This window comes from Vombatus ursinus, unplaced genomic scaffold (assembly GCF_900497805.2).
Source record: "Vombatus ursinus unplaced genomic scaffold, bare-nosed wombat genome assembly UNPS02014777.1, whole genome shotgun sequence".
Lineage (NCBI taxonomy): Eukaryota > Metazoa > Chordata > Mammalia > Diprotodontia > Vombatidae > Vombatus > Vombatus ursinus.
Window position 1 is genome coordinate 2,080,409 of NW_020954555.1, and position 25,089 is coordinate 2,105,497.

At 47.0% G+C, this 25,089-nt stretch overlaps 2 protein-coding genes across 2 annotated transcripts in view; both read right to left on the reverse strand.

Moving 5' to 3' along the window:
- Positions 1 to 6,606: 6,606 nt before the first annotated feature.
- Positions 6,607 to 14,437, reverse strand: GPN2 (GPN-loop GTPase 2). The gene is made up of 5 exons (XM_027864958.1): positions 13,956 to 14,437; positions 12,339 to 12,495; positions 10,483 to 10,643; positions 9,723 to 9,853; positions 6,607 to 8,274 (listed from the first exon to the last, which is right to left on the reverse strand). Exons 1-5 carry the CDS (start codon positions 14,379 to 14,381, stop codon positions 8,199 to 8,201), a joined length of 951 nt encoding a protein of 316 aa, XP_027720759.1. The 5' UTR covers positions 14,382 to 14,437; the 3' UTR covers positions 6,607 to 8,198.
- A 4,870-nt stretch (positions 14,438 to 19,307) lies between these two features.
- GPATCH3 (G-patch domain containing 3) overlaps positions 19,308 to 25,089 on the reverse strand; it is a 14,309-nt gene continuing 8,527 nt past the window's right edge. Inside the window, exons 4-7 of the mRNA XM_027864959.1 lie at positions 22,163 to 22,222; positions 21,279 to 21,400; positions 21,044 to 21,171; positions 19,308 to 20,050 (exon numbers count right to left, since the gene is read on the reverse strand). Coding sequence (XP_027720760.1) covers positions 19,825 to 20,050; positions 21,044 to 21,171; positions 21,279 to 21,400; positions 22,163 to 22,222 — 536 coding nt within the window. The 3' untranslated portion in view covers positions 19,308 to 19,824. The remainder of the gene's footprint in view (positions 20,051 to 21,043; positions 21,172 to 21,278; positions 21,401 to 22,162; positions 22,223 to 25,089) is intronic.

Consider the following 25,089-nt stretch of genomic DNA (forward strand, 5'->3'; position numbering starts at 1 on the left):
GATTTGGCTATAATGTTCCTGGGAGTTTTCATTTTGGGGGTCTCTTTCAGAAAATGATCATTGGGTTCTTTCAATTTCTATTTTACCCTCTGGTTCTAGAATATCAGAGCAGGTTTTCATGATAATTTCTTGAAAGATGATGGCTAGGCTCTTTTTTTGATCATGGCTTTCAGGTAGTCCAGTAATTTTAAAATTATCTCTCCTGGATCTATTTTCCAGGTCAGTTCTTTTTCCAATGAGATATTTCAGAGTGTCTTCCATTTTTTCATTCTTTGGGTTTTGTTTGTTTCTTAATGTCTCATAAAGTCATTAGCTTCCATTCTTTTTAAGGAGTTTTTTTCTTTAGTGAATTTTTGTGCCTCTTCCTACATTTGGCCAATTCTGCTTTTTAAGACATTCTTCTCCTCATTGGCTCTTTGGACCTCTTTTACCATTTGGCCTAGTCTGTTTTATAAGATGTTATTTTCTTCAGTATTTTCTTGTGTCTCCTTCACCAAGCTGTTGATTCTTTTTTTTTTTTTCATGATTTTCTTGCATCATTTTCATTTCTCTTCCCAATTTTTCCTCTTCTTCTCTTACTTGATTTTCAAAATCCCTTTTGAGTTCTTCCATGGCCTGAGACCAATTCATATTTTTCTTGGAGGCTTTGGACTTAGGAGCTTTGACTTTGTCATGTTCTTCTGAGTGTGTGTTTTGATCTTTTTTTTTTCTGTTGTTTGCTCATTTTCCTAGCCTATTTCTTTCCTTCTAGCTCTTTGTTGGAGTAGGGCTCTGCTTCCAGGGTTGTGTTAGAGTAGGGCTCTGTCCCAAGCTTCTGGGGTTTTGTGCAGCTGTTTTCAGAGATTCTTCTAGGGACCTGTAAGTTTTCAGTTCTTCTAAGGTAGTACGATCTAAGGAGAAGTGTTTCTCTCCTGGTCTGTGCTCTGCTCTGTGAGTGACCACAAGCACTCTTTTCTGCCCTGGAACTGTGACAAGGGTCCCCTCCACTGCAGCAGCAAGCTCTGGTGTGCTAGTGCTCCTCCTTGCCCTGGGATTGCCACCCAGGACTGCAACCCAAATCCAAATACAGGCAAAGCAACAGAATCCTGCCTCAGTGTTAGCAAAGAGATCCCCTGTAATCTCCTTCTGACCAGCTGTTTGATCCCCTAACCACTTGTGGGCTGAGAGCTCCAGAAGCGGCTGCCGCTGCTGCTGATTCAGTGACCCCCAAGGCCTGCTCCTGGTTTGCTGGGGCTGGACTGTGTTCTACTCTCACCAAGGTGCAATAGACCTTTCCTGCCGACCCTCTAAGCCATCTTTGGCTGGAAAATGATTTTACCCTGTCCTTTTGTGGGTTCTGCTGCTCAAGGAATTGTTTTATGGAATTATTTAAAGGTGTATGGAGTAGTTTTGGGGAGAGCTAAGGGGAGTCACTGCCTTTTTTCCACCATCTTGGCTCTACTCCCCAGAAGATTTTCTAGAGACAAGTAATGTGTAAGGGGCAGCTCTGTGGCGCAGTGGATAGAGAACCTGGCCTGAATCTGAACTCAAGACACTTAATAGTTGTGCGACCCTGGGCAAGTCACTTCACCCTGTTTTCCTGAGTTTCCTTATCTGTAAAATGAACTGGAGTAGGAGATGAGAAATTACTCAGTATCTCTGCCAAGAAAACCCCAAATGGGGTCAGGAAGAGTTGGGACTGAGAAGCAACTGAACAACAACAAAAATGTGTAAGGAGACTAGAAAGAAGGAAGAGGCCAAGTTGTTGAGATATTTATATGTCAAATAGAGAAGTTTATATTTGATCTTACATGCAGCAGGGAACCACTGGAGTTTACTGAGCTGAGGGTGACATGCGCAGACCTGTACTTTTAGGGAATTCACTTCGGGGAATAAAATGATTTACCTAAGGTCACACAGATGGTAAATAACACGAATGGGATTTGAATCCAGGTCCTGTGAGTCCAATGCCATTGCTTATCCCACTGTACAATGCGACCCCGTGTCTCATGTAAGTTATTGTTAGTAGTAGGTTTGGGTAGCTCCAAGGTCCTGCTATGCCCTCCCTCCCTTGGTCCCTCCCAGCCTGGCCTTCCTTCCCCGACCCACCAGTTGGTGGGCTATAAACTCCCCATGCCATAAACCTCTTTTATTAGCCAGAGCCAGACAGAAGATGAACCTGTGGGGGGCCGGGCTGGGATCATAAAACCCGGGCTAAGGTTTCTTAGTCTGTAAAATAAGGGGGTTGGACAGGATAAGATAGAGCACAGTAAGATAAATAGGGTGCGATGGTAGTCAGGCTCGACTTTGCAGCTGCCAAACGGACATTCCCAAAGCGCGGCTCTGACTGGGTCCCACTCCTGCTCAGGAAGCCTCAGTGGCTCCCCACGGCCTTGAAGACAAAGCACAAACTCCCCTGGCATTTCACTCTTCACAATCTGGCGCCAGTTTTTCTCTCTAGGCCGATGACACAGAACTTCGCCTGACATGCTTCACACTTCAGTCCAGTTGGCCTAGATGGTGCTCCTCCCAATGCATTCCATCTCCTCGTCTTTGTGCAGGGTCCTTCAGGTCCCAAATGTTCTCCTTCCTTACCTCCGGGATTGCTGCCTGGCTCCCTTCCAGTTTCAGCTCAAGAACCACCCCAGCCATAGTGAACTTATCTCGTCCATGTCCTATAGGGTCTGATCTGGGCATCGTTGCTTATCTCTTAGTATATTTTGTCCCTCTGGTAGAAGGGAAGCCCTATGAGGGCAGGGACTGCCTCACTATGGATTTGTCATCACTGGTCTATAGCACATAGTAGGCACTTTACTAAATGTTTGCTGATTGCCTAGATAGTCAGCAGCTCTGACTCACCTGGGTCATTCTTGCCCGATGTTTCCATGGAGACATTCCACCGTGTAGTAGGAACAGCCAGCGTTTACATAGTGCATTATGGGCTGCAAAGCACCTTACAAATATTCTCTTCTTTGATCCTCACAACCCTGGGGAGTAGGTGCTGCTGTTATTCCCATTTTACAGATGACGAAACTGAGGCTGAAGAAAGGAAACACTCGCCTATGTGCCAAACACTTACAAATACTCTTTCATTTGATCCTTGTGATAGACCTGGCGAGGTGGGTGCTATTATTGTGCCTGTTATACAATTGAGGAAAACTGAGACAGACAGAGGGTAGGTGACCTGCCCAGGGACACACAGCTAGGCAGTATCTGAGGAAGGATTCAAACTCAGGTCCTCCTGACTCCAAGCCAATCACTGAATCCAAGGCAACTCCTCACATCCATTGATACTCTGCTAGGACTCTTCCCTCACGGTCAGCATCCATCCATCCCCTTTTCCTATCCCCTTCCCAGTGATACTAAAGGGCACTTGCAAAAGAATACTCCCTCCAGCCCCCCACTTCAGCTGCCTACTCCTCCGACTTTCTTCAGCCTCAAGCCTGTCTCTGACTGTTCCCTTCTACATCCGCCCACCCCTTCCCGAGTGCCCTCGAGAACTCCCGCTGTCATGAACAAACTTTCATTTTTGCTGTCTTGTTCTCTTGCTCCTTCTTCCATGGGCACTCACTAAGCCCTGGCTCTCTTTGGGCCAATGCTGCCTTCATGGCCTTCCTGTCCAGTACTGACTGCACCTTCTCTCGTACCCCTTTCCCCGTCACTCTCCTTGCTCCCCATTGCCTCTCTCTCAACAACCTCATTTACTCTGGGATTCATTCTGCCCAAAATGATCTCCCCGTCCAGATCCTACCGCCTCTGTGCTACCACCTCTGGGGCATTCTTCCTTCTTTCTCAATGAGCTCAATGCCTGGCCCATGGACTTTCTTGCCACTTCAACTCCTGCCCTCATAGTAGGGAACTTCAAAATCCCTGTGGGTGTTCCCTCAAGCATCCTAACTTCTCAATCCGCTCAGCTCCCTTGATCCACTGCTCATGATCTAGTCTCACAGCTGGTCATCTCCTTGATCTTGCCATCAACCTCCACGGATGGCACATTACACCTCCATGTTTAAGAACTCTACCCACTCTGCAGCTTTCATGTCTCCCATCTCTCCTGTCTCCTCTTAAACCTCACCTTCATTCCCCCTCCAATTCTTCCACCTTTAGTCCAGCTCTGGCTACGCTCACCTCCCTTCCCAAGCTTGATACTCTCGAATCCCTCGCCTCTTTGTCCCCGTTGCCACTTACATCTTGCCAAACCCTGATCCTGAATTATTCCCACGATCCACTTCCTTCACTCCTCCTCATGGGATGCTGAAAGGAGCCAGAGGAATCACCAAACTTTGCTGACTGGGTCCACTACGAATTTATATTCTAATTTCAACGGGGTTCTTGTTGCATCAGGCAATCCTCCTGCTTCTTCCCAGCGGATTCTCTTCCCCAGTCCCCACAGTGGCTGATCTAAACTTGCTATTCTTTTCGTCTTCCCTGGTACCCCAGCCCCCATCCCCCATCCCCTCAGCTCAGGATTTTGCTTCACTCTTCACACAAAACTGAGGCCATTTTCTCTTCCCTTCTCATCTCTCCCTGACATCATTCTCCACTGTCCTCCTTTACTTAAGTCTCACATTAACAGGTGGCTCATCTTCCTGCCAAGGTCACCCCTTGATCCTATCCCTTCCCTTCTTCAGATTTCCCCCACTTCCAGCCTCCTACCGCCAACCTTCGGTATCTCCTTTCCTACTGGTTCCTTCCCTGCTAACCTGCAAACATGACCAAATCTCCCCCAACCTTTAAAAAAACTTCACTAGGATTTATCATCTTCACTAGCTATCACCCATTTCTTTTCTCCCCTTACCTAACCTCCTTGGAAAAGCCTGTATTTGGTGCCTCCACTTTCTCTTCTCACATCTCTGCAATGGGCCTTAATTCACCTGAAACCACTTTCTGCCAAGTTAACAATGATCTCTTAGCAGCCAAAGTCATTAAATCATGCCTTTTCTCAATTCTTAGCCTTCTTGGCCTCTGTGCAGTCTTGGACATGGTTGAACACCATCTCCACTTTCTCCTCTCTGGGTTTTCACCACACTGCTCTCCCCTGGACCTTCTCTTATCTTCCTGAGAGCTCCTCAGTCTTCTTTACTGGATCTTCATCCACATCATGTCCACTAACTGTGGATATCCCTCAAGGCCCTAGGCTAGGTCGTCTTCTTTTTTTTCTCAATGTGGAAGACTCCCGGTGTCACCAACTGGCTATTGGACATTTTGAATTGGATATATGCTAGGCCTTACAAATTCAACACGTCCAAAACAAAATTCATTTCCTCTCCTCTCCCTTAACCCCACCCCTATTTGCAACTTCTGCTTCTTAAATTTCTATACATTTCTTTTGTTAAATATTTCTCAATTACATGTAAAAATGTTCTAAATATTCACTTTTTAAATTTGGAGTGACAAATTCTCTCCCTCCCACCCCTCAAGAGGGCAAGCAATATGAGATTATTTATACATGACACCCTGCCAGTCACCCAGGTGCACCATCTCACTGTCCTTGACTCACTCACCCAACATCAGTTGACAAATCTTGTCATTTCTGTCTCCACAAAATCTCATATACATGCCCTTTTCTCCACTCATATATCTCAGGGCCTCATTACCTCTTACCTGGTCCATCAGACTCCCCTTTTAACTGGTCTCCGTGCCTGCTTATCGAAGGTTCTTTCCAACTCTTAGCATACACTGATTCTGTAATTATGGTATACTGGATATGCCACTGGACTTGAGTCAGTAAGGACCGAGTTCAAATTCCACATCTGATACTGAACCCAAGCCTTGGTTTCCCCATCTGTAAAATGAAGGGTTTTGGATGTGATGCTCTCCAAGGTTTCTTTGAGCTCTAAATCTACAAACCTATGAACCTAAAAGGTCTGAGATAAATGACTTGAATTACTGATGCTTGTGTTCTCCTCCATAAACGCTGAAATGCAGAGGACAGAGTGCTCCCTAAGCTGCCTCAGCAGGCCCTACCACATTAGAAGAGGTAACATACCGGGGTGGGGAGGGTAGGGGTGTAAGTGCTGCCAGCCAGCTCCTAGGGGCTGGCTTTTGAGGCAACATCACCCTTTCTCACACCTCTACCTTCCCATCGCTTGGACAAGGGCTGAGGATGGGATTGGTCAACAGCCTAGGCGTCAGAGAGCCTGAATAGCCAGGTCCGAGGATGACTCACAGCCTGGAGATCAGGCCATGGCCTCTGTGCCTTGGGGTCTCCAGCTGCTGAGATGATACTCACCACCCACTGTGCTAACAGTTAATAGAGGTGAGATACTTTGAACTCCCCAGATGAAAGGAGCCAGGGAAGGAGGTACCCAGTTATTATCCCCTGCAGAGTAGGGGTGTGGGGATGCTCTGGGGAAACCCACACCACTCCAACCTCAGTGGCCATCTTGTGGCCCCTCTTTCTTCTGCTCTGGCCATCCCAGACCCCTCTAAGAGCCCCCCACTTCCACTCCCAACTACTATAAACCCTCCTGAAAAACCCCCTAGAGGCCACTTCCTCCTCAAGCATGCCTCCCCAAAGAATACCAAGAGGATTCCCCCCCCACCCAGCCTTTCGCATTTCAACAATTACTTCTCTGGCTTCCTTGGGTATGGCTTCCCTACCAGAAGGCCCAGAGGTTCTGCATGGCAAGTACCAGGTCTGTTCTTTAATACACTAGGAGATGGTTCAGAGACTTTAGGCAAGTAAAATAAAGGCTTAAATCACCAAATCATAGCCACACCTTGTAGGTCAGTCAATGAGCATTTATGGAACACTTACTATGTACCAGCTGCTGTGTCATGCTCCAAGGATACAGAGAAAGGCAAGGAACATCCCTGCCCTCCAGGAGCTCACACGTTTTACAGATGAAGAGGTCAGAGAATGGGAGGAACCTGCCTAACTCGGCAATGGCCGAACTGGAGCCTGAATCCAGCTGTTCTGACTCCTGTTACTCAACTAAACCCCTTTCCCACACCTTCTCCACCATCCAAGGACTCCCTCTGTCCCAAGTCACCAGCTGGTGTCAATCAAGTGGTCATGGGCTGCCCCCTACTGGCCAGCACCATGAACAGCGCCTCTGCCCCTGCCCTTGTTCCCCAGATGGTGGACATGATTGAGCCACCCAATGACTTTGAGAGATACAAGACCCTGGAACTGAAGGAGGGAGGAAGCCCAGAGAGGCTTTTTCAGCTCTGATCGAAGCATTCAGGGCTAGAACTGCCCTGGGGCAATTGGTTTCAAGCTGGAAGCATCCTTAGAGGTCATTCAGTCCAACTGCTTAATTTTAGAGATGATGAAACTGAGGTGGACAGGGGAAGCAACTTGCTGACACAGAGTCAGTGGCAAAGTCTGAATTCCAAGCCAGGTCTTCTGATTATGAATCTTGATCACGCAGCCTCGCACTGCAGAGATCCTGAACAAAGACAGAGATTCAAAGACCCACAGAATACTAGGACTTCAGAGTCAGAGTGTTAGAAGAGGAAAGTAAGTCCAGAGGGAAGTGACTTGCCCAAGGTTATTAACATTCCTCCTTGTTCCTGAGTGTGACAAGAGTCGACGCTTCTCTCTGAGGTTCGGCTTCCCCATCTGTAGGAGGGGCATGCTATGTGGTGCAGTGGTTAGAGGGCTGGCCTCTGAGTGAGGACAACCTGGGTTCCAGTCCCATCTATGGCACAGAGGGTCTCCAGGTGCCCCAGACCACACCTGGCAGAGTGGGCACCGTTCTGCACTGGTAAAGGGATTCTCTGTCCGGGACCTCTCGACATGGAGGAAAACAAGTCTGATTTAAAAATTTAAAAAAAAAAAAAAAAAGCCAAACACTTGCTTTACTGTCTTCATAGGAATGTTTTGAGGAATCACTTTGTGACTCTAGAGTGCTAGAGAAACGGGAAGTATTATGACTAGGATTCAGCAAAAGAAGCTTGGGAGACAGAAGGTTCCCAAGTCATGTGTATTTAAAGGAACTTTCACGGTAAGTGACCCCACCCCACTGGGGAGGCCGGGGCTCTTTGCTCCCCACGAAAGGAACCAAATCCCAAGGGAGCCACGCCGTGGCCAACCCACGGCAGAGGTCCGTGTGCCCACCTCAGAGCATCCCTCCTGGGGCTCTGGGTCCTTCGCTGGGCTGCACCAGCCCCTCACTCGAGATGGAAGACAGCTGTTTTTGGCCCTGCTCTAGGGCTGGCTTGCCACGAGCTGCCATTTTCTGGATCTAGGGGTGCCGCTCTTGCTCTTGCCCCTACAAGTGCATGTCCTCTTGTTCCACTGCGTCTTCTTCTGGGGACGGAAGGTACTTCTCCTGGATTCCCAGTGTGCTAAGGGGCTGGGGTCAAGGGAAATAAGCCAGGCAAAGGGGTGGAGAGCAAATCTGATGGAGTTTCCCTCTCTATCCCACCAGAGCCCACCAGGCAGGGAACATGCAAGATCTGGCTCCTGTCCACCTATGTACAAAACCCCACAGGAGCAGAGAAGCCCCCTGCCACCAACCTTCTGAGCCAAAGCCCTTCTGGGGCTGAAGAATAAGAATCCTTTGGAAAACACAAGCTACTGAGTAGACCATTGCCACTGCATGCTACCCAGCTGGGCAACCTTCCTTTTCTTGGAGGAGGAGGGTCTGGCTGGCCTGAGGAGATGAAGACTTTGAGATTTATGGGGGCAGTAGAATGCTATGGATAAGCAGTGTGTCAAATGAACTTCACTTCAATGTAATAAGGCTTTCATGTAATGGCACTGGCTGGTGACTGTTCTGATGGCTTATGCCTCACTCCTCTATCATTCCCAAGGGCCGTCAAGGCCAGGTTTCAGCCTCCACAGGGACATGGGGGCGTGGGTCTTTCCTGGATAGCTCCTGCCTGGCTCCTAATGGCACCCCCAAGGTCCTGATAATCCTCATTGTCCACAGCCACACACGCTGCTGGTCTGGGTGACGTTTCTTTTCCCTACAACCTGGGGCATCCTATGTTTCTCCCCTCCTTTAGCCCCTCTGCCTCCTGCACACCTGACAAGCTCCTCTTGGGTTCTCCCCCGCCAGGCCTCTCCTACTCTGGAGTGGCTCCCTGCACCTCATTTCCTCAGTCCAAACACCACCCCTCAGGAAGCCTTCCTAAGGCTGCCCAAGGAAGCCCCTCCTTTGGCTGCCTCCCCACCTCGAGTTTCATGTTGCCCACACTCTTCCACACTCACCCACATTTTCCTGTGTCAGGTACCTGGGTCATACCTGGCACATCCCCTCCAAACTCCCATGGCCCTTTGCCTGGTACCTCCCTGATGTACCCAGCTTACTTGGCAAGAGACGATGTGGGGTCATGGAGAACTGGCCTCAATGCCAGGAAGGCCTGGGTTCCAGCCCAGTTTCTGACATACTGTGGTTGTAGGAGCCAAGGACACCAATGAAGCTTCCTCTCTCTAATCCGTGTGGGCACTTGGGTCCCCTCCTCATGTCTGAGTTCTGAGGATCAGGGCCATCCCTTAGCTGTCCTCTACCTCCCCTAGGATGTGGCTCAGTGCTCAGCACAGCATAGCACAGCACGGGTATTGTGTTTTGGTGAACAGCACTGAAAGGACAGACACCCCTGTGCCCAACCCCTGGAGGTCCTGGCCACCTCCCTCCTTCCCCCATGGAGGAAGACTGCTCAGACCCTCCCGCTCTCATCCTCTCCTACGACCCCCACTCTCCATGCCTCATGAAGTCACCAGTAACCATTCGACCCTCCCTAGACTGAGTCACTCAGCCCAGAGCCCTGGCAGGGATAAGCAAGGATACGAGGTAAAATGGAAGTCAGCCCCCACTGCGGTGGACATCATGGCCTCCAGACTCCGCTGCTCGGCCACCCCAAAGCAGTAGCCATTGGCTTTGTCCACGGCCTGTAGCACCCGTTGGACACTTTCCTTGTCCTGGAGAGAGAGGAGAGAAGAGAGATGGAAATGAAGACTGGAAGTCATGACACGGCCGCCCCCTTGACAGAATAAACTTTGCTAGAATGGCCTCTTCTCCCCACCCCATCTCATCCTATGTCATTCATGCTCACCCATTCCAAGGACTTCATTTTTTCTCCTAGTCCCCTCCGCTTAGACAAAGCTCAGGGGACAATCTGAACCATTTTCCTCCCATTCCTCTTCCTGTGTCTCACTTTTGTCTGCTCCCTGGCCTAGAAGTTAGGAGACCTAGGCATGAGCCCCAGCCCCACTACTTCTTGGCTATGTGACCTTGGGCAAAGCATTTCCTCTCTCTGGGTCTGTTTCCTCCTCTGCACTTGGTCTCTTCCAGCTCTAACACAGGAGACCCTGGGCTGGCTCTAGTCCTAGGCTGCATTCAACTTGGGCCTGGATTCTGATCATCAACAGAAAGCTCTCCTGGTAGAGGATGGACATGGGGACCGGCCTGGCCGGGGCAGCACCTTCTGCTGTCACTTTCATTGCTCGTGCTACTTCTTCCTTTGCAGTGTGGCAGGGATGCCTCTGAGCTACCAGGGGCTCCAGAGTGAGAAGCTATGGCTGGCCAATGGCAGGAAGGTTCCTGGTACCTGGATATTGAGAGGGATGAAAGAGACCAGGCTGTAGTCTTCAATCAGCTGCACCAGCTTCTCATTGAGCTGTCGGTAATGACGGAAGAAGGGGTCTGAGGCCAGGTGGTCAAGCAGATAGGAGAGGTCTAGGACCTCAGTGTAGTAGTCCAGGCTGAAGGCTGTGGAGAAAGGACAAGGCTTAGAAGCAGCATGATGGAGAGCCCGAGGTATAAGTTCATCCGGGAGACCAGAGTCCTGTGTCTATGCAGGCTAGTGTGGAATACAGGAAGCCCAACCATAAAAACAAACAAACAACATTCAGGGAATCAGACAGAGCTGGGAGAGACTTCAGCTCCAACAAGTATTAACTGATCAATGTGCCAGGCACTGGGCTAAGCACTGGAGAGACAAAGAAAAAGCAAAGTCAGTCCCTACCCACAAGCAGCTTACATTTTAAGGAAAGAGGCAGGCACACCATGAATAACTGAAAACACCTGTTACTAAAACGCTTATTTTCTTGGCTTGGCAGAAGGTCCTTCAGAATTCTGATCTTTCAGGGGTCACCCTTATAATTATCCATGATAATTTTACTGGTATGAAAGTACTGGTTAATATCAGTATCACTGCGTGACTTTGGGCAAATTCTCCCATCGTGCCTCAGTTTCCTCTTCTGCAAAATAAAGGGTTGCACCAACTGGCCTCTAAGGTCACCGCCAGCTCTACGTGTTCTCCCAGACAGCACATTCGTATTCTATGCTATGACTGAGACTTCCCTCTAATGTAAGCAGGAGGTGACACAGTGACTAATTCCATCCTATTGTTCTAAGCTCATCCTTTAAGCTTCAAAAGGTGTCAGGTTCAATATGTGGGGATATGTCAGCTAAGCTCCAAGGCACCCTCTCTACTGCTTTAAGACATTTCAGTCCCACCTTATATTGGTCTTCATTTGTTCTGAATTCAAGTTCCTTGAGTTTCTGAGCCTGCCCTCATGTAGCAGCCAATTTTCCAGTGCCTCCTCCCCTTCCTTTGGATCACTTAAACTGCCTTTTTCTAAACCTTCTCCATCTTGTTTATGTCTTGAGGGACAGATTCAAATTATTAACAACAGGATTCAAAGTACTGATGCTTTAGGTTTGGTACAAGTTGCTTAAAAGCAGGAGCCACATCAGCACCAGATTTAGCTGAGGCCAGACACGAAGCCATGTGTAGACAGTCTTATTCTATAGCTTCTGGCCAGAGTAGCGCCAGTCCCTGAGCATTTCCAAGCTCAAGGAGCCCTAGAATTGAGAAATAGAAGAGACCTTAGTGAGAATTTAGAGTAGTATCTTCATTTTAGAATGAGGAAACTTAAGGCCAGAGAAGGGAAGTGACTTGTCCAAGTTGATGGCAGGGCCAAGTAGAAATTGGATTTCCTTATTTCTGGCTGTGCTCTTCTCTACGCCATCCTTCTTTCAAACAACTAGGACTATATCCAGTGCCCTGGCAATTCAGGAATTTGCTAACATGGCTAGAAATACTGTTTAACAAGCCCTCTGGGATGGGATAGGAAGAACACTGCATTTGGAGTCAGAGCGAATCCTGGTTCTGCTACTTTCTGCTGGTGACACTTTGACCAGGGTACTCAGCCTCTCAGGACCTCAGTTTCCTTCGCTGTAAAATGAGGGAGTTGAACTAAATGGCCTCTGAGATCCCTTCCAGCTTAACCTAATTGCTCCTGTGGCTCTCCAGCCACCTCTTCACCCCCTTTGATTCAGCATCCACTGAGGTCTCTACTTCCTAGGTCTACCTGAAAACTAGCTGGAGCTGGTTATCATTTTCCTACCACTAAGCTCTACTCCCGTGTTTCCCAAACTTAACCTTCCATGAACCCTTACCTAGCTTCCCGAACTGCTCAATGAGGTCCATCTTGGAGAGGATGTTGACATGGGGCAGCTCCACATGCAGCATGGTGGACAGGGAGGTGCACAGCACAGAGATGAATTTGGCCGGATCTGTACAGTAGTGAGAATCCACTAGGTGGGCAGCAGTCAGCTGAGAGACAAGGTAAGGCAGAAAGGTCACAATTCAGGGCCTCTCCACGCCAAGAAGGACATTCATCATCTGCTTGGTTTTCCTAGGGAGTACCAAGATTTTAAAATGCTTTGGGACTTTACCATTCTCAGACTAAGCAGAAAAACCCTGAGGCTTGTCTCTATCATTAAACCAGGGGAATCCTAAAGACAGGGACTTTGTCTCACCCATCGGATTGCAGCTGCTTAGAGTGGAGGCCAGGGCAAATTAAAGAGAGCTCTGGATTTGATAGCAAAAATAGCTAGTGTTTACGTAGCTCTTTAAGGTTTGCAAAGTACTTTACAAATAACTCATTTCATCTTCACAACAACCTTGGGAGGTAGGTGCTATAATCAGCCCATTTTACAGATAAAGAAACAGGCAGACATATTTAATGACTTGCCAAGGGTCACATGGCTAGTAAGTGTATAAGGACAAATTTGAATTCAGGTCTTGCTGACTCCAGATCCAGCACTCTATTTACTATGTCACCTAGCTTCCTTAAAGAGAAGAGGATTCAAGTCCCCACTTCATAACTAGCCATATAACCCTGAGAAGTAACTTTCCCTCTTAGTCTTTGTTATTACCTTAGTAAAAACAAGCTGCTTGACCTATATGATTTCTAAGTGTTCTAATATGAACTGAATCTGCTTCCTCCCAATCTTGCTCCCATGCAGACTTCCTCATTCCCTCCGGGGCAATCTTAATAAATTAAACAAGCAAGGACTTATTAAATATGTGCCCTGCATTGTACTAGGTGCTAGGGATACAAAGATAACGTTAAGTAGTCCCTGCACTCACAAGAAGTTTACATTCTATCTATAGAAACAAGTCAAAAAAAGATACAAAATAAATACAAGATTTTAGGGAGGTGGAAGAGCCCGGAGAGGGGCCAGGGATCAGTAAAATCGTAGTGTCCGGGGTGGCATACAAACTGAACTTTGAAAGAGGATTTTGGCGGTAGAGACAAGGAGAGCATACATTTTTGGATTTTTATTTTCCAAAGAGTACCAAGAAAACATCCAGCCTCCTAAAACTTATGTCATAAACTCATTGCTTATTAATGCCAAAAAGGATCTCAGTCCTTAAAAGCCTTAAAATGCTTAATCTCAGGAGCAGACCATTCTTGCTTAAAATAATGATAATAATAAGGCTGAAAAAGTCCCTTAGGACTCTCGGAGCTGGAAGGGGCCTTAAGAGGTCATCTAGTCCAAACAATTCATTTTACAGCGGACAAAACTGAGCCTCGGTTGGGTCAGTGTAACCTGGGCGGGTTCACGTGGAGACTAATGGGCTCGAACACGCGTCTGGGGGGGGGGGCGGAAGCGGGGAGGCGCAGGGCAGAGAGCGCCCCCTGGGGCACACCCAGCAGCTCCCATCCCCGCAGCCACGAAGCACGTGCTCCTCCGGGGCCAGAGCCACATTTCCGGGGCGGGGCTCACCCGGAAGCCCCACTGGGCCAGCTGCGCGAAGACGCTGCGCAAGGCGCCGTGGTGTGTGCACAGCTCCACCTGGCCCGGGCAGTCGAAGAGCAGGTAGTGGCTGCGGAACGGTGCCAGGCGGTCGTGCAGCCAGTCCAGGTTGGCCTCCAGGTACTCCATGCAGTACACGAGGCCGCCGTTTGGCCCCAGCTTAAGCGCCTCCATCACGTCGGGGAGCGTCACCAGTTCGCCGATGTCCACGGCGCATGCGTACGGCGTGCCCTCGTTGGCCGGGTCTAGGTTGACCACGGCTACTCGCCGGCCCAGCCCGGCCAGGAAAGTGCTCATGCCCAAGCAGTACGTGGTCTTCCCCGAGCCCGGAGGCCCGATCACCGCCTGTCCAAAAGTCGTGGGGACGGCCGGGGCCGGGGCCGTAGCCGTGGCCATGGCTGTGATCGCGGCTCCGTCCCGTCAGGACAGCTCAAGACCACCCCCGTGAGGCAGCGACGTCCGATCGAAACTGGTCGAGCGCGCTTCCCGGAAGTCCCGCCTCCTCCGTAGATGACGTTTTGTGGCGCGTCCGCGTACGACGCATTTTAAAAGTGGCGCGCGGGCGCGGCAGCGGCGGTTGGAGGAGCTGGGGCGGGGAGTTTGGCTCGTCAATCTGCGGCATCTTTCTCTCTGCCTCGGAAAAGCCGCGGCCGAGGCTTAGTGACAGTTCTCAGCCCAGCTGCGGGCGTTCCTCGCCCCGGGGCCTGGCAGGCTGATCTCTACTCGGAGGCCCCGGGCTCTTGGGGAATATTCTCCAATCGCCTGCCTTGAGTTAGGGGGAGGGGCGGATAATTTGCGTGTTTCCAGATCTACGCTTTTGGGGGTGAATAGCACTTTGTAAAGCGTTTTCTTCCCGTCAGCCCCGAGAGAGGAAGTGTAGGAAGTCACCCTGAGGCCCGGAGCTCAAGTGAGCAGCTCGGAAGGCCTGCAGGCAGTGGCCTCAGGTAGGATTCAAATCCAGGTAGAAATCCAGCGCTCCTTCAGGCTACGTCGCACTGGGGTGTTTGTATGTTGGGCAGGTTCCCCGACAATCGTGTGACATGTTTACTATTTACAGGAACTGTGATACTATTGAAGTTACTTGAAGGCATGGACTGGCTTTTGATGTCACATCCTCTGTGTTAAGTCGTTTTTCAGTCACGTGCAGCTCTTTGTGACCCTGTTTGGGGTTTTCTTGGGAAAGATAATGGAGTGGTTTGCCATTTCCTTCTCCAGCTCTTTTTCCAGGTGAGGAAACTGAGGCAAACAGGGTGAAGTGACTAGCCCAGGGTCACACAGCTAGTAAGCGTCAGAGGCCAGATGAGTCTTCCTGACTCCAGGCCCGGCAGTAACTCCATCCACTTTGCCACCTAGCTGACTCTTATGGAGAACGTTTGTTTTAGTGAGTTTTCCTTTCATTCATGTAAGTCACAATCCTGTCACCTTGATAGATATCCTGAGTTGCTGTGGCTCCACAAAAATCTGACATGTGAGCCTCTTTACATGTGGCTAGACTGCCTAAGTCTTGGGGAGAACAGAGTCCAGAATTGGGCCCACACTCTTCCATGGTGAGTTGGGAGTCACCAGTAGCTACCTTTAGGAATCCCGGGTCAGTTTCCCAGGACAAATGGGAGTGGAATGTTAGCAGACACTTCCCTTAAGATAAAGCTGAGCTATTTGCCTCTACTCCCACAATTTTACATTGCATTTTTGGCCCTCTTTTTAAAAATAATCTTGATATCAGAGTAAACATTAAGCTGCTACTATGTGCTAAGCACTGGGAATACAAAAGAGGCAAAAGACAATTCCTGCCCTCAAGGAGCTCACAATTTAACGGGGGAAACAATGAACAAACATATATGGAAAAAAAAGTTCAATACAGGATAAATAGGAAATAAAATTAAGAGAGGAAAGGCATTAGAATTCATAGGGGTTGGGAAGGGCTTCTGCAGGGAAATGAGATTTTAGTTTGGACTTAAAGCCAGTACGTAGAAATGAGGGAGAGCATTCCAGGCATGGGAGACCGAGAAAATGCACAGAAGCTAGAGATAGTGTCTAGTTTGTCAAATAGCTAGGAGACCAATGTCACTAGTTTGAAGAGTATGAGGTGGGGAAGTTGTAAGACTGGAGAGGTGCAGGTTTTGGGGAGGAGGGAGATAGGTTATAAAGAGCTTTGAGTGCCAAACAGTGGATTTCATATTTGATCCTGGAGGTGATAGGAAGCCACCGGAGTTTTATTGAGTAGGAGGTGGGATGGCAAGGTTGGACCTGCAGGAAAATCACTTTAGTGGCCGAATGGAGGATGGATTGTTGTGAGGAGACTTGAGGCAGGCAGACCCACCAGCAGGTTATTGCACCTGGTGTGAGGTGATGAGGGCCTGCACCAGAGTGGTGGCTGTATGGGGGGAGGGGGCATATTTGAGAAATCCAGCAAAGGTGAAATTGACAAGCTTTGGCAACTTGGATATGGGGCGGGGTGAGAGATAGTGAGGAGTCTAGGATGATTCCTAGGTTGTGAGCCTGAGGGATGGGAAGATGGTGTTGCTCTCTATAGTAATATAAAGTAAGGTTGGGGATGGGGAATATTCAGTTTGAAATGCCTACTGGCCATCCAGTTTGAAGTGTATGAGAAGCAGTTGGGGATGGGAGATTGGAGGTTAGCAAAGAGATTGGGGCAGGATAGGTAGATTTGAGAATCATCAGTATAGAGATGATGCTTAAGTCCATGGCAGCTGATGAAATCACCAAGTGAAATAGTAGAGGGCCCAGAACCCTGTGGGATACCTCTGATTAGAGGGCTTGATCTGGATGAGGATCCTGCAAAAGGACACTAAGAAAGATCAGTCAGATACATAAGAGAACCAGTAAAGAGTGGTATCTTGAAAACCTGGAGAGAAGATAGTATCAGGGAAGGGAGAGTGATTAGCAGTGTTGAGGCTGCAGAGAGGTCAAGGAAATTGATGACTGAGAAAAGGCTGTTGGATTTGGCAACTTTGGCAATAGCAGTTTTGCTGGAATGATAAGGTCATAAGCCAGATTGTAAGGGTCAAGAGAGTGAGAGGAGAGAAAAATAGAGGCACCTGCTGTAGATGGCCCACAGAGGCAGTATGGTGTATTGGAAAACTGATATTCAAGCCCAGAAGACCTGTGTTCCAGTCTAGCTTCTGACCCAGCGGTTGTGGGACCCTGGACATTTAACCTCTCTGCTCCAGGCACCTCACTCTGTCAGAGAAGTTAACTGCCTGGTTGGTAGAGGAAGTTCCCCTCTGGGATCTTTTGAAAGCCCAGGTCCAGTCCCTATCCCTGCCCTTTTGCTCTTCCATCACTCATTTCTAGAAATGTCTACCCTCCCTCGTTTAGCCAGGTATATATTTCTGCCAAGCTTTAACAAAACGTTTATTAAGCAATTAGGTAAAGAGTTATACAATTAAGGATACTTCATTAAGGCCGAGCCACACACTTTAGCGGACCCACTTGGAGATTGTTTTGGGATTTTTTTCTTAAGTGAGACCAAAGGGAGAGGAGAGGGATTGGCAAATTAAAGTGTAACAGGAACAATTAGGCCTAACCAATGGTAGATGGTTTTGCTTAAACATTTTTTAATGTCAGGAACTATTGTGGAGGAGGTTGTTTCTTGGGAAGTGATTGTCAACACAAATTATCAAGAATAAAGGTGACACATGTTAAGCCTTCAGTATTCATATTATAGGCTGAATGCTGCTTTCTTGAAATTCATTTTGTGCTCTCAAAATCAGTCAACACCTAACCCTACCATAACTGCCACGTTCTCCAATGGTAATTGTTTGGCAGCTTTTCCTACAAGAAGCCTGAATTCCTCTTTGTCACTTCTACCCAGTGGCTCATGTGGGCTGAAGCAGGACAAATGTGACAGAGGCTTGAAAACAGTCCCCATGTCCCACCCACCCTGTTTTTTTTCCAGGCTAAACCTTCCCTGTTCCTTCAGCCAGTTCTCCTTTGGAGTGGTGTCTAGTCCCCCATGTTGTCAAGATCCTTCCTAAAATGTGTTGCACAGGATGGAACAGGTTCCGCAGGAAAAGTGCAAGAGTACTATTGACCTGGCTTGTCCTGGCAGGATTCTTCTCCTATGGGAGCCCTTTTGTAACACTGAGTTTACTCAGTCCCCCTAGGTCTTTTTCACATGAGCTGCCCTCTCCCTATATTTCCACCATTCTGTATTTTTGCAGTTTATTGAACCTAAGTGTAGGACTCAACATCTATCCTGATTAAATTTCACTTCAGAATTGGCCCATCATTCTAACAAGCTTGCTGGAATGATAAGGTCATAAGCCAGATTGTAAGGGTTAAGAGAGTGAGAGGAGAGAAAAATAGAGGCACCTGCTGTAGATGGCCCACAGAGGCAGTATGGTGTATTGGAAGACTGATATTCAAGCCCAGAAGACCTGTGTTCCAGTCTAGCTTCTGATCCAGCGGTTGTGGGACCCTGGACATTTAACCTCTCTGCTCCAGGCACCTCACTTTGTCAGAGAGGTTAACTGCCTGGTTGGTAGAAGAAGTTAGCACACATGAACCAGTAGCCAGTAGGGCCTAGCATCTATTTTGAGACTGACCACTGCTTGTTGTCATGCCAGCATGGTTCAGTTAGTAATTATAATTGAAATAGAATGTAAGCACATAACTAAACTTCCAACTAAACTTCATGTGACTTAACATGAGACAAAAATTTGACACTTTATTTTGGGATATTACTGTCCCAGGATAATATCTTCAAGAAATTAATTTGTGTTTGCTGGAATATCCACACCCTCAATGAATTTTTCTTTCTGGGACCTTGGAATCTCATTGATTCTAGCTGTTTAAGAACTAATGAAGATCCATGCCCAATTCAGATGAAAATGTTGGTTTGTTAATTTACTTCCTCCTGGAAAGTAGAATATTAAAATCAAAATGGCATCCTTTTTCTGTCTATACATTCCTTAGATTTCAAACAAACACATTAAGCATATACTAAGAATCACCACGATTTGGCACAAGAAAGGTACAAATTACATGTCATATCTCCTTATGAAGCAATCTAATATAGTTTTAAACTTACAGAATGTAAAAAAAAAATCATTGTAATAACTTGCTATCCAGTTCCTGACTACCTTGCCTTACAGAATTCTTTGGTTCCCTTAGTCATGTGTTTTGGTGTATACAGTCCCCTCTAACTTCATTTACCATTGGGTGAGCCAGTAAATGTGCTATTTGTTAACCAATAAAAAAAAAAAAAGAACTAATGAGGGGTAAGATAGGGTTGAAGACTGTTAATTAGAAGCTGTGGGGAGAGGCAGGTAGGTTCCCTCCTCAAGGATGGAAAACAACTTGGTTATACAAACAAAAACTTTATTCTGCTATGGCTCCCTCTGCTCTTCACAGAAGGGAGCAAGTGGAATGGCCTCAGTCTGCCATGCCCTCTCCCCTTCTATCTGGCCAGCACAGCTATTGCTGTGCAGTAAATCTCAAGGGAAAAGATGGCCTGGTCTTGGCCAATGACACCCTGCTTCAGAGGGCAAGGAGATAAGGCCAAAACTGAAACCCGTGTCCTAGGGAAGAGCCCAGGCCAAAACTGTTTGGTCTTGAGATAAAGAGGTTAAAATCATAAGGAGAGACCACCAGGCTTGAACAGTGTAACAGAAACAGTGCTTTGTGAAAAAAACATCACTGGCCTTGAGGTAGCAGATGGGAAGGAAGAGAAGTGACTGGCCCCAGGGTCTGTCCAACCCATTCTCTTCTCTAGGAAAGTCTGGGTCCTGGAGCCAGGCCCCCACTTTGGCTTCAAGAACAGAAAGAGCAGAGAGATGCTGTGATCCTCCCACCACATGTGGAGTTCCTGTCCCAGTCACTCGGGCTCCAGTGAGCTGTGGGAAAAGCTGTCTGTGCCTGAGCCTCTCACAAAGGTCGTCATATCTGCCCGGAACTTCAGGCTGGTAGGTGGCTGGCGTCGAAGCAGAAGGTCACCCTGGTCCTGAGCAAGGGGTTCATCATAGATGGTGGAGATAAGCCCCAGGCTGGTCCCACATGGCCTCTTTGGCTGTCCAAAAGACTGCAGTTTCTCTCCATGGTACCTGAGAGAGTGAGACCCTTAGTGAGGTCTTAATGAAACTAGGTAATCTCCTGCTTCCCTGTCATAAGTAGAGGGGCATGGGAAGAAGACCCCAACATTTGTCTCAAGCCAAAGGCATAACAGAATAAATCAAAATCACGTGGACGAATCCCTGTCATCTGTGCTCCTGGTGCTGTCCCCAAGATGCTGTCAATGAGGCCACACAAGATAAGCCAGGGCATCCCAACATTTGCATTTCATTACAAAGTCAACACCACTTTTGTCCACAGGCGCAGTAGCCCATAGAACACGAAATATAAAAGAAAAGCAGCCACAGAACATCCCAGGTCTGTTTCTCCCCAATCTGAACTACCATGAAAAAGATGAGCTGAATGAATAACAAAAAAGAGCAGTGCCCATTTCTGTTTTCTCCCCAGCAGTCCTGTGAGGTAGGTAGAGCAGGTATCATTTTACAGATGAGAAAACAGACCTCGAGAAGTCAACTTCCAAGAGGTCACGGAGTCAGGTAGCTGTCAACTCAAATCCAGGTCATGTGACTCTTAAGTTTGGTGCTGTTCTCACTCCGGTCCCCCTACCATCCCCCTAGTAAATGAAGACCTGCTGCCACCATGACCAGCTCATTAGTGAGGGACTGAAGGGTGTGTGTGTGGCCTTCTGCCTTTTCTTCCCTAAAGCCCCTTAAGCCTAGGCATCTGACTGGACCCGGATGGGGGTAGCAAGGTGACCGTTTGTGGCAGAACCATGGCCAAGACAGCATCAGTCCAGTCACTCTGACTCTGTCATTGTTTATCTTTTCAAATCTGTCCAGAAACTCCACCTACAGGAACCCTCCAAGACAAGGAAGCCCACTAGCTCCCGAATCAGCAAGCCCAAACCAGGGCCGTGATTCCCAAGCCAAGCTGATGGAGGGAGGTGGGGAATTCTCGAGAGCTAGGAAGGCTGGGAGCTGGACAAGCTGGCTTTGTTGCAAAGAATGACCCTCAACCACACTTACCCTAGTCCACGCTTACACCTGGGGTTCTGCCCATCACTGTCCAGGGCCTCAGTCACTCCTGAGCAGCTACTGCCCAGTCCCTGACCCTCAGCCCAGCCTTGTCGCTCCATCACCTTCCTTCCGATACCCTGGAGAGGAAAGAGCAGGAGTCAAGGAAGGGCTTCCCAGGTGGAAATGGGAGGAAGTGCAAAGTGGACAAGAGGGAGCTGAACCGTGGGGTAGACATGAGGCTCACCTTTGTGTGACGCTCAAAGGTGCCAACTTGGTGCCTGACCACAGAGCCATCCTCCAGGCCATCGCGTAGTCTCTGTTCCAAGCGCATCTGGACTGAGTCACGAGCATCCTTGTCTCCGCTGTCTGAGAAGTCAGAGCCCAGTTTAGGAAGAGGCTAAAGTCCAGTCAAAGGTGCATTCAGTACAGGAGAGGCAGGGGACTGAAGGCTTCCATAGCACCCAGTCAGGGCTAGATTTCTTTCATTTTGGTTTCTGTTGCATATCTGTGACCTCTTCTTGATTAGACCAGCAAGCTCCCTGAGTACAGGGAGTGTCTCACTTCTTTCTCCTTCAGACCAGGCTATACTAAATAACAGGGACTGTGTATCCTCCTCAGTCTATATGGGCTTCCTGAGAGTTGAAGCTATATTTTCCCATCAGACTTGGGCTCCCTCCAGGGAGTGATTGTGTCTGTAACCAGACCAGAAATTCCCAGAGGCCAAGGGAACAGTTCTACCAAACTAAGGGCTTTTCAGGCCTTAGTGTATCTACTTCTCAGAATAGGAGTAATTCCCAAAGATGGGACCATTGCCACTCTATAAGAATGAGATTTGGGACTGTTCGTCTTTCCTCCTTCTGCCTCTACTTCCTTGCTCTCCAAAGGGTATTTATTTTACAAATGGAAAGATTAAAAACCAAGAAAATCATAAAAAGGGGACCCTTGCTGGGTTATTCACCAACCATGGGGGGAAAGGGACAGCCTCCAGCTCCAGACTTGCTCCCTCCCCAATCCCATCCCACACTACATAGGGCAGGGAATTGGACTGGGGCGAGGGAGGGCAAGGAGGACTGCAAATCACCCAAGAACAAGGTCACTTATACCCCAGAGCCCTGCCTGGCCAATTACCTTCTTCATAGTATATGCTCATATCCACATCCCAGTCATCAGCTGTTTGCTCATCAAAATCTGTAGGGACAAGACAAATGAATACATCTTCAATTTCCATGACTTTCCATAGGTTGCTCCTTATACCTCGAATGCATGCCCTCTGCCTCTCAGAATGCTTGACCTTTTTTGGGGGGGGGGGATATGTGTGCTATTTAAGAAAAAGTTTACTGATGCTTTAAAACAAAATCTATCATGATTTCCCAATCACCACCCCCAGCCCTGAAGAGAAGCCTTCCTTGAAATAAAGCTAAGCAAAACAAACAGATGCACTGACCATGTCTGTGAACATATCCTATTCCATACCTACAGCCATTCCATACCTACCAAGAGGAGCAAGGCATGTTTCACCATTGGTCATCTGGTGGTTGTACATTGTTGCAGTCACTGTGCAGATTGTTTTCCTACTCTGCTTGCTTCATTTTGTATCCATTTATACATGGTGGCCCAACTCTGAATTACTCATATTTTTGGCTTCTTACAGTGCAATAATAATGTATTATATATCCATACACCATGATTTGTACAGAAATTTCCCAACTGAAGGGCACCCACTTTATTTCTACTACTTTGCTACCATAAAAGAGCTGCTATAAATATTTTGGTACCTCTGGGTCCTTTTCATGTCTTTGCCTTTCTTGGGGTAATGCTCAATTTTTTTCTAGAATGGTTGAAACAACTGAAACAATTCATAGTTCCAGCAACAATGTGCCTGCCTTCCTAAAGCCCCTCTGACATTTTCCAGTTTTGTTTTCTGTCACTGTTGCCAATCTGATAGGTGCAAATCAAAACCAATTTGTGTTTCTCATATTACTAGATTTGAAGCATTTTTTATATGGTTGCAAGTTTGCCTTGTTTTTCTTTTTGCAAAAATTTGAAAACAAATCACATGCCCAACAATTTGAGAATAGCTGAATAAATTGTAACATATGAATGTTATGAAATATTACTGCATTGTAAGTAATGATAAATATGAATTCAAAGAAAAATGAGAAGACTTGTAGAAAGTGATACAGAATGACAAAAGCAGTACCAAAAGAAGATACATGCTTACTTCAACTATACATCAAATGGCAACAAAACTCTGGTCAAATACAGTGGACAATGTTGATACTAAGTTGTTAATTTCAGAGCACAAACAATAAATTACAAAGTTAAAGGGTTGCAGAGTCCTGTAGCAGATACATACAGATGTCCTCATACTGAGCTGCCTCTGAGATCCTTGAACAATCAATATTCAGAGAAAGAGCAGGACCCAAGAATAGAAGGCAGTATCAAAACTCAGCCCAGACATTCCTCCAGAAATACATAACTAGGCCTTGACACCAAAATCCCAATTCAGTAAATAATGCTAGAACAATGAATAAAACAAATAAAAAGACTCACACTAAAAAAACTATAATAGAGATGCCCAAAACACAAACCCAGAAGAAGAGGATGAGTCTAAAACATCTACATGCAAAGCCTCAAAGAAAAAAGCCCAGACATAGGATAAATTAGAATTCCTAAAAGAAATTAGGTAAGAGATTTTTTTAAAAAAAGGGTTAAAATGATTGTATAAATGAAATAAGAGAGTGCTAGAGCAAAGAAATGGAAAAGAAATGAGAGCTCTGGAGGAAACACCTGGAAGGAGAAATAACTGCTCAGTCCAAGAAGTTCAAAACCTTACCCAAGTAATAGACTTTATGAAAATTAGAATGAACCAAACAGAAGTTAATGATTCCCTTAGACAACAAGACATGTTAAAGTCAAAAGACTGAAAAAATTAGAAGGAAATGTAAAGTTTCATATGAATAACAATCTACTTGGAAACCAGACTGAGACATAATTTAGGAATCACTGGACTACCACAAAACTGTGACATACACCCCATCCTTGCCCCAAACCAGCCTGAATATAATATTTCAAGAAGTCATGAAACTGCCTAGATCTATTAGAACCAAAGAGCAACATGAAAACAGAATTGTCTCCTGAAAGAAACCCTCCATAGGAAAACTCCCAGGAATATCACAGCCAAAATCCAGAGCTTCCAGATCAAAGAAAAAAATAGTGCTAGCAGCCTCAAGTACTACAACCTCCATAAGAGAGTAGAGATTTTGGAATAGGGTATTCCAAAAGGGAAAAGATAATATCTTACAAGCAAGAATAACTTAATTATCAAAAGTGGGTATAATCCTACAGGGGGAAAAGTAGACCTTTAATGAAATAGAAGACTTCCAAGCATTCCTGAAAAGACCAGAGCTGCATGAAAACTTCGAAACAGGAACACGAGAGCCAAGAGACACCTAAATACAGATCAAATGCTTGCATTCTAATGGGAAAGATGGCACAAGTATCTCCTCAGAACTCTAATGTTATCAGGAAGCCGAGAAAGAATTCCACAAAAAAAAAAGCCCTGGGAATGGTTTTGTCATATTTTGATGATCTTGAAAGAAGAAAGGAAAGAGAGAGGAAAAAGGGATATGATACCAAAGAGACTCCTATCTGCACTGATGGAGGGAGTCTGCCCACATAAATGAAATCACAGGTCTAAACCAAAAAAGGATGATTTTACACTCTTGCTTAGTGGTATTCAAGACTATACAGTCATGCATGTTTGTGTCTTTTTTTTTTTTTTAGGCTGGCCTACTATGCCCAAACAAAATGTATTTAAAAAGTAAAATGCAAGTAATCGACCTCACATGATGGTTGTAAGTGTGTAATGAAAATGTATTGAAAAGAATCCTCCAACATGACAAAACAGGAAAATGATAAATGTTGGAGAAGATGTGGGAAAACTGAAACACTAATGCATTGTTGGTGGACTTGTGAAATCATCCAACCATTATGGAGAGCAATTTGGAACTATGTCCAAAGGGCTATAAAAATGTGCATACCCTTTGACCCAG